This window comes from Linepithema humile, chromosome 5, assembly GCF_040581485.1.
Source record: "Linepithema humile isolate Giens D197 chromosome 5, Lhum_UNIL_v1.0, whole genome shotgun sequence".
NCBI classification, from domain to species: domain Eukaryota; kingdom Metazoa; phylum Arthropoda; class Insecta; order Hymenoptera; family Formicidae; genus Linepithema; species Linepithema humile.
Window position 1 is genome coordinate 4,248,582 of NC_090132.1, and position 8,945 is coordinate 4,257,526.

Genomic DNA, 8,945 nt, shown 5'->3' on the forward strand with positions numbered 1-8,945 from the left:
TGTTATTAAATGGTCATAGTCATAAGTCAGTACAATTAGAAAATAATATAAAAATGTTTTATCGAAGAAAGAAATAATGTTAATAAACGATATTATTTTATGAGAATATTTATTTATATAGCAAAAATTGTATGAAAGTTGTATGTAAATTAAGACAAATATAGCAAATATTTATATTTTCTTGAAATTTCTTAAATAGATGTATATTTCAATCCATAGATATGTAATGCATTGTAATCACAAAATATTATATCATATATAATATTATAAGAATATATGTATATACATCTCAGGAATCAATGCTTCGAGTTCGACCTCTTCCACTAAATGAGGAAGTTCTAAAATCCACAATAAAATTGCAACAACAGTCAATGCATTTTCATATATGCATATTTATTTTTTTTTTCTTAACTAATAAAAAATATAATTTTATTCAACAAAAACATGATATTTTACTGTATCTTAATATAATTATAAGTAAATTAAATTAATATTTATATTTTCTTTTTGCATTTTTACATTACTTGTTGCAATAAGTTTCAAAGATCTTGTTAAAAACTGGCTGAATCTGTTCCAACATGTCCGACGTTAACATTCCTCTCTGTTTTAATTTGAAAGCTGATGCATTGCATTCACGAACTAATCTGGATGCAGCATAGCAGGCAATTATTGAGGGCGACAAAGCGCATTCACTAGCTCCTGCGGAGATAGACCACCACCAGAACACAGCTAATGAACCAGACAAGAGATCTCCTTGTCCACCGCATCTCCTTCCAGAACCAGCCAATCCACATGATACAGTTTCAGTACCTTTGTGACCATCCACAATCACATCTTTAGCCCCTTTATGTAGAATTATTACATTTTTTCCAAGAGCCTCTGCTACATGCTTTACATCAGAAACTTTAACTAAGGGAGTAGGTGGGATGGATTTGTCCAATACTGCCTTGACCAAACGACTAAATTCCATTGCATTTGGTGTCAGAATAATTCCTGGATAATCCTTTATAATTTCTGGTTTCTGACAAATCAGGAACAATCCATCTGCATCAATAACCAATGGCTTTCTCATCTCACGACAAATTGATATTAATTCAACAATTGTTTTAAATATCTTTTCATCTCTGCCAAGTCCAGGTCCAATCAGAATAACATGCAGTCGATCGAGCCAAGGTTTTATATACTTTATTGCATCGTACTGATCCAATACTGGATGAACTATTGGTTCTGGGCTAAATGATTTAATAGGAGTGCTGGCATCTCTTGTGCAAAATATATGAACAAGATCAGCACCGGTTCTCAGTGCACTCATACCAGCAAAATATGGTGCTCCTGTATATTCAGTGCTACCACCAAAAATTCCAATTCTACCGTCCTGACCTTTGTATTTGGTATTAACCAGATTTGGTATCACCTTTCTTATTCCTTTCAACATACGCTCATCCATGGATGATGTGGACATTGTGGACATTAACACAAATTTGATATACTTCCTGCAGATTAAATTACAAATAGCAGATACCATACCTCAAGTCAAAAGAAAAATATCTTTTAAAATATACAAGTGTATATTATATAAAAGTTAACTTTTTATAAAGTTGAATAATATTAAATTTTTATAAACTATATTGCTCACCATGTTTTATATATTATTTATATATCTTTTTTTTTGTTACCTGGAATAAGTATCTGCTAGTGTCCTTTTACACAGAAGAGGTCGAACAAGATGTGCAAATATTACAAAACCAAATTTTGTTAATCTTATAATAATTCACAATATACTTTATATCAGAATAAATTTGTTTGTTTTGACCAATATAATTATTATACAATATAATTTATAGCAAATTACAAATTTTGTTCCAAAAAAGTGGCACTTAACATTACTATCGTAATACACAAACACAACTAAAAACAATCGGCGTTTAGAATTGATATATCTCTGTTCAATACGTCCAGCCAATTGGCATAACGATTTGCATTATCGAAAAACTGACGAGTCAGACGTGAAATATCATGCTATCGTGCGTAACCTCAAAACTTGTGCTAGAATCATGTCATGTGCAATAATTTCTGTACACATATTACATTATAATTATCCTTTCTTCGTAAATAATGGTTAAGATATATAATTTCTATTTTATCAGACTGAATACTTCTAATATACTCTTTGTATATATAAATACGAGATATTGTTGGAGGTTACAATGAAACTATCTACATATATAAAACGTGGGCTCTGTAAGCCGGGGGATAATTAAAGAACTTTGATGTATCCGATTATCGGTAACATGATAATTAAAATCATACATATCAATTTCTTTTAACCATATGTAATGTATCACACTCAATTAACTCAACACTTAACACTCAATTAAAATAATTAACACAACAAAAAAGTAAATTATTCATATTAATTAAAAAAATATTTTTAAGAATAACGATTTAATGATTCTGATTTAATAATTTTAGAAGTAAGTGATCAATATTGTAATATTAATTCAAGAATAAATTTGCAATTTTTTCTGCAAAAAATTTCTTGCATGTGATATTTTCTCATAATTATATTAACTTAATTATACTGACATTATTCCAGATAGCATATATAAAACATCCTAAAGACATCTTGGATATCTTCAGAATGTCCTGAGGCAATTCTCAGGATATTGAGATATCCCTAAGATGTCCCTAGTTTTGTGCTATGTGGGATTATACTGGCAAATATTTTATACTTATCCGTTTTAGATTATTACTTTAGTTCAATCTCAAGATAGCAATCATAACGCTTGCAATGAAATACCTATTCATAGCGATAAAAGTAAAATAATTAACAAAAACAGAATTGTAGAAACTATTAAATTTAAAAAAATTCGCTACTCGAAATATGTTTTGTGTTCTAATTTATTTAAATTATGTAATATTTAAATGTTTGCATTATGTAAATTAAACGAATATTTTAATATTATCTTACTTAATTTTTTTTAATTTTATGATATTCCTTCAGTTGAAACCACCCAGTATTTCCAATGTTTAATAAAATGTTTCTGATTATTACAATTATGCTAGACGTAAAAATGCAAATGTATCGATAAATAATATTTAGTTCAAAAATAGAAATAGATGATAAATTTCTTTAAGAAGCTTCAATGTCTTTTCATTCTAATAGATATTATGTATTTTTATACAATAATTTTAATTCTATACCAAATTGTATATTGAATACTGATTTTTACTGATTTCAAAAGATGTAAGGTTCAAATTATATTATTACTAATATTTAAAAAGTTACATTAATTTAGTTTAGCTTAATCATTTTTAAGTATGGATAAATTAATGACAATATATCATAAGAAATTTATAAGAATATCAATCAATATCATAAGAATTTTCAAGGATTTAAATAAAAAAAAGATGCAGTAAAATAAACTCACAGTGATGCAGAAGATGTAGAAGATGCAATAGATGCAGAAGATGCAATAGATGCAACCGTTTGAAATCTTTAAAGATCTGAAAACGTATAAAAGATTCATAAATATAAAAAATATCACAATATATAAAATGTAAATAAAAAAATACCAAAAGAGCTAAATAAAATAAACAAATTTTAAATGCAACAAAAAGATTTATATGCAAAAATTAAATTTATATAAAATACAAAAAAGAAATATTCAAATATTAAAATCAAAATTAAAAAAAAATTATTTAATATAAAAAATACCAAAGAACAGTTATAAATAATTCTAAAAAAATTAATTATATGAATATAATGAAGTCTCTCACCAGTCGTTGTCTACAGCATAACCCCTATAAACAATGAGTCTCCACTAATCCTTGGCACTAAACACTCACTCGCGAAAACCAATTGCGAAAATGCGTTAATGAACGCCACGCGATAATGATTCGACATTCCCGGTATCAAAAATCGTGTAAGAAAAATTCGACACTCCCGATGCATCATACTTGTGGAGCAAAACTTCGGCACTTGCGATATATTAATATTAACATGATAAAAATTCAATATTTTATATAAAGGAATATTAAAAACGCATTCGTTCAACTCGCAAACAAAATTGATGACGATTCTTATTGCAGAACAAACATAAACTGTAAATTAATTTCAAAAGATTTATTCGCGTCGCATGTTCCAACATGCTCCAATCTATAGTATTACGTTATGTATACATAGATATACTATAGATTGGAACATATTGGAGCATGTTAGGGCATGCGACGAAAACTTAAAATAACGATATCGAAGGTACTTTGCTCATGATTCCAAATAAAGAATTATAACCTATTGCTACTAGGCCATCGATCATGGAATCGCACGCGATTTATTACGACGAATACAAACCCTGCACGAATTGTACGATTTATATTTTGATGCGTCTGATAAACGATTGTCTTATGACGTGGATACAGTACGTATTTACTAGTGCACAAACTTTTGAAAAGAGAGAAAGGAAAAAAATATAAACATTGCGCGTAGTCATTTCTCGTACCACCAAGTTCCTGGAATCGCGCCGCCGACTGTATTTGAATGCGCGTGAAGGGCGTACACTATTTGCGGATTCGCAAACAACTTCGGGCGATAAAATATTCTGTGCTATTGAAAATTTTCTTACGACTTTTATCCCGTTACATTCTCTACAAATAAATACATATGTATATCGATAATTGTGTAATTATTATTGTACAAGCATTATTGTAAGCCTAAAAATCTGATAAAGAGTAATAACTATTATTTGAATCTAGAAAAATATTACCCGTAGAAATATCTCTCGTCAGCGAAAATTCACAACCACGAAGACTTGATTTCATAGTAAGATAATAATTAATCAACTCCCTTCTTGACAATAACTAATATAATAAAGATATATAATAATTAATCAATTTTAAGTCGATCAAAATCCGTTTAAACAAAAACGTTATGTGACTCTTGCTAGAAAATAACCGTTATAGAGCTCAATGCGCACGCATCACGTACAACTTTCTAATATTAGGCCGGTTTTACAATACGTTGCAAATGCCCCGTCGCCAGTCGCGCATGCTCCGTCTTACCAAAATAAACGAGAAATAGCGCGTTTCAATTGGTGGTTGCCATCCTTGGCGACTGGCGACTGGTCTTACGGTTATAGCGCACAGATCGTTAAAAATATGAGAGTTCTCTCTTTTGTGTTGAATATACCATGCTCTAATATCGACCAATAGGAACAAAGCAAGAAAGAGCACCTTTTGGAGAAAGATTGGCTCGGCAAGGTGCGTGTTTTTGAGAATTTTACATCAGTAGAACGTAATTTGACTATAAAATTTGTAATAAAATATGAAATATTTGCGCCATATAATGCCTAAAACGTTGTAATACGTAAAACATATAATAATTTTTCCGGATTGCGTATTCACATGTTGATTAAACTAGATTTAGTTCGGCTTCACAATTGTTACACGTATTAAAATGTTGTTTATGTCATGTTGAAAAACAATTTCCAGTATTTGCAGATTCTAGTTTGAAATTAATATTTTTAAAGAGTATTTTGACACAGAATTTTATACAGATATTTACGAAGTTTTTACAAATAATATTCTAACCTTAAAAGTAATAACCTAACCTTATAATCTTTTTAGATGTTAACAACGAATGCAAAGATAATTAAAGGCGGCGGGACTGAGCCCGACCAATTCGAGGTCAGCGTTTCTCAAGCTCTCCTTGAGTTGGAGATGAATAGTGACCTCAAATCGCAGTTGAGAGAACTCTACATCACTAAGGCAAAGGAGATCGAAACAAACAACAAGAAGGTAACATTTGGTTTACCACAGTCTATTGGTTACTTATAGCTATATTTTCTTTTTTATATAACTTGCTTGCTTTGTTATCATATAGAAATTGTAAATCTTAACTTTCTGTGCTTAAACTTAAATTTTTCCTTTTAATAACTTTGTTAATGTACATTTGTACTTTTAGTTAATTTTGCTTGCTACATACATATATTACATATATTATCTCTTGCAAGAATTATATAATCATCTTTTTTACAGTCGATCATCATATATGTGCCCATGCCAAAGTTGAAGGCATTCCAAAAAATTCAGACAAGGCTAGTGCGCGAACTAGAGAAAAAGTTTTCTGGAAAACATGTTATGTTCATTGGTGAACGTAAAATTTTGCCAAAGCCAACAAGGAAAACGCGCACTAAGAACAAGCAGAAACGTCCTAGAAGGTAAGAAAATAAAAATAAATAAATATTTGTTTTTCTTAAAATAATTTTTCTTAAATTTAAAGAAAAAATATAATTATATCAATAGATCCACAATAGAAAATATCAATACAGAATCTTACTAGCATGTACAAACAATTAACATTCCATATTTTTATTTAGTCGTACTTTGACATCTGTTTATGACGCAATATTGGAGGATTTAGTGTACCCTGTTGAAATAGTTGGCAAGCGCATCAGAGTCAAACTTGATGGCTCGCAGCTTATTAAAGTTCATCTTGACAAAAATGAACAGACAAACATTGAACACAAGGTATATTTATTTATTTTTTTGTTTGATATTGATGGTTGTAACAAAGAACTAATTTTCATGTATATTTGGACAGGTTGATACGTTTGCTTCAGTATACAAACAACTGACTGGGCGGGATGTCACATTTGAATTCCCTGAATCTTATGTATGATAAATATGGAATAAAAGTTTGAACCACTAATTGTATTACTTGTTGAACTTTATTTCATGTTATTTTTTAATAGAATTGCAACAGTTATTGATTTGACTATTAGGTTAATATATTAATATAGAAATATATATAAAAATTTCAGATACAATAATAAGAAAGAATCGATTAAAAGTTAGAAAAGCATACCTATTAACAAAAATATGTTAATATATGTATATTACATGGAATTTAACAATGTTACAATCTTTATTTGTCTTGCTTGATTTTAACACTTCTAAAGCACAAGATATTGGTAAATATTCTGATATTTGTGTGTATTATTATTTTAATTAAAATTTTTTAAGTACACATATATGTATATATTGCAATATACATATACACGTATATTGCAATCTTTTTCATGCTTCTGTTATATAAAGTTATGTTAATACATTTATTTATAAATATCAAATTATATATGTTTATATATGTTTTATATATATGTTCAGTATTTTTTAAAAAGAGAATAAATACAAAATGTGACAATTAAAGAACACATTTTCCGTAGGAAATGGTTGGTAACACTAGCCACTAGCCACTAGCATAATAATTCCAGCAACATGGCGTTTACACTGTGGACGCTTTTTGAAGCAACTTTATTATGCTTAAATGCAGTTTGTGTTTTGAACGAGGAAAGATTTCTCGCTAAAGGTAATATAATCATACATTACTTTTATTTATTTTAATTAATCTGCACGAATTATAGAAATTTTAAATTACTATTTTTATAGGTTATGAATGTATGAAGGTTTAATTTCAAAACATAAAATATTGTCTAAATTTATGTTACATTCTCACATTAAAACTAATATGGAACATTTTTTACAGTTGGTTGGGCGTCATGGCAAAATGTACAAGGATTTGGGGAACCTCCAACAGCTAAATCACAAATATTGAATCTTATTAAATCAATACGAACTGTGATGAGGGGTAATATGAAAAACTGATGATACAATATTTAAGATTATAATTACTTCATCTTCTAATCTTTATCTGTAATATTAATTTTCAGTGCCCTTGATATTTTTTAACATCTTAACAGTAATTGTGAAGCTTATACTAGGATAATGAAAAGGAAAAGGAAACAATGTAAATATATCGTAAAATGATGTGTTTAAGATAAAACTATTGAATAATGTACACAAAGAAACTTATTAAATTATATTACTTTTACATTTGTAACAAAGTATAATATGTTGTAATTTCCATCATGTCCATATAACTGTCTACAAGAATAATGAATTAATCACTTTTATATAAAGCAAGCATATATATACACACATTTTAACTTATTTCTAGTTAACAATAATTATTTTTTTATAGAAAAATATACTATTTAATTATTTTTGCACTATTATTTTTTAATTTCTATATTGTTTTAACAAAAGCTTATAATTTTATTATATATGCTATATATTTTTCTGTAGAGTGGAACTACTTTATCTATGATTTTTATCTATGATTTAAACATTATCTTGATAAATTATATCTTTAATAAATTGTGTGAAAACTGTTTTGCATGAGTATCATATTTTTTATAGGAAGTAATGTATAAAAGTGTTGTTAGGAGCAATTGGTGTAGCATGGTTGGTAACGTATAAAAGGTGAAGTTAGCCGCGCGATTTTTGATTTCCTTCATCTTCTATTACTTCCTTTGGACGCCATAAGTCGAGCTGAACGGATCGTAGCTCCGTGTGAGTATGCTTTTCCTCATTATTTTTTCATCGTAATGTAAAATTCGCGTTGAAATTAATATCGGGAGTGTTGCGCAATGTCATTGTGATATAATAAAACAAAGTGTCGAAAGTGTCGTATAATGTTTCGCGCGATAGTCACGATGTAACAAATTTCGTGTCGACAGTATTAATGGCGGGAGTGTCGTTCAAAGTGTCGTGCGTTTTTAACCGTATGATTATGAATAAACTTTATCGTATACTAGAAACATCAGAATGATAGAGGAGTAGCCATAAAGAAACAAGAGAAGAGGAGGAGGAAGAGGAGACGGAGACCCGAGACACATTGACCTACGACGGAGCAACTACGACGGAGGTGAAAAATTTATTTATTGCTTGTTATTTGAGTGATATATTAATCGCAATATTTATGTCCGCAACAAGCGTGGAGAACTCATTTATTTATTTATAATAAATATCTGCTTTGAAAATGGATAAAAGATTTATTAATTTTAATATATTTGTATTTTACAGATCAACGTTATAACTTTACT

The 8,945-nt window shown here is 28.9% G+C and overlaps 4 protein-coding genes across 5 annotated transcripts in view; 2 read left to right on the plus strand and 2 right to left on the minus strand.

The window, feature by feature from the left end:
• LOC105675373 (Cyclin-dependent kinase 4) overlaps positions 1 to 4,081 on the minus strand; it is a 135,308-nt gene extending 131,227 nt beyond the window's left edge. For both annotated transcript variants that reach the window (XM_012372466.2, XM_012372467.2), the window contains exons 1-2: positions 3,781 to 4,081; positions 3,432 to 3,507 (exon numbers count right to left, since the gene is read on the minus strand). The gene's annotated coding sequence lies outside the window, so the exon portion shown is untranslated. The remainder of the gene's footprint in view (positions 1 to 3,431; positions 3,508 to 3,780) is intronic.
• Positions 93 to 2,239, minus strand: Naxd (NAD(P)HX dehydratase). Its single transcript, XM_012372473.2, has 2 exons — positions 1,677 to 2,239; positions 93 to 1,493 (listed from the first exon to the last, which is right to left on the minus strand). The coding sequence occupies exon 2, from the start codon at positions 1,469 to 1,471 to the stop codon at positions 521 to 523; it is 951 nt and encodes a 316-aa protein (XP_012227896.1). The 5' UTR covers positions 1,472 to 1,493; positions 1,677 to 2,239; the 3' UTR covers positions 93 to 520.
• Positions 4,082 to 5,104: 1,023 nt separating the features above from the next.
• On the plus strand, positions 5,105 to 6,709 carry RpS7 (ribosomal protein S7). The gene is made up of 5 exons (XM_012372304.2): positions 5,105 to 5,259; positions 5,626 to 5,796; positions 6,037 to 6,218; positions 6,378 to 6,528; positions 6,602 to 6,709. The coding sequence occupies exons 2-5, from the start codon at positions 5,626 to 5,628 to the stop codon at positions 6,677 to 6,679; spliced, it is 582 nt and encodes a 193-aa protein (XP_012227727.1). The 5' UTR covers positions 5,105 to 5,259; the 3' UTR covers positions 6,680 to 6,709.
• Positions 6,710 to 6,828: 119 nt separating this feature from the next.
• Positions 6,829 to 7,904, plus strand: LOC105675297 (immediate early response 3-interacting protein 1). The gene is made up of 4 exons (XM_067355783.1): positions 6,829 to 6,971; positions 7,227 to 7,369; positions 7,547 to 7,648; positions 7,731 to 7,904. Exons 2-4 carry the CDS (start codon positions 7,279 to 7,281, stop codon positions 7,784 to 7,786), a joined length of 249 nt encoding a protein of 82 aa, XP_067211884.1. The 5' UTR covers positions 6,829 to 6,971; positions 7,227 to 7,278; the 3' UTR covers positions 7,787 to 7,904.
• The last annotated feature ends 1,041 nt before the right edge of the window (positions 7,905 to 8,945 follow it).

Coding starts and splice junctions, on each gene's coding strand:
- Naxd (XM_012372473.2), bottom strand. CDS start 1,471: ATGTCCACAATGTCCACATCATCCATGGATGAGCGTATGTTGAAAGGA.
- RpS7 (XM_012372304.2), top strand. CDS start 5,626: ATGTTAACAACGAATGCAAAGATAATTAAAGGCGGCGGGACTGAGCCC. Junction 6,219..6,377: donor AAGCAGAAACGTCCTAGAAG/GTAAGAAAATAA, acceptor ATTTTTATTTAG/TCGTACTTTGACATCTGTTT. Junction 6,529..6,601: donor AGACAAACATTGAACACAAG/GTATATTTATTT, acceptor ATATTTGGACAG/GTTGATACGTTTGCTTCAGT.
- LOC105675297 (XM_067355783.1), top strand. CDS start 7,279: ATGGCGTTTACACTGTGGACGCTTTTTGAAGCAACTTTATTATGCTTA. Junction 7,370..7,546: donor GGAAAGATTTCTCGCTAAAG/GTAATATAATCA, acceptor CATTTTTTACAG/TTGGTTGGGCGTCATGGCAA. Junction 7,649..7,730: donor AATACGAACTGTGATGAGGG/GTAATATGAAAA, acceptor ATTAATTTTCAG/TGCCCTTGATATTTTTTAAC.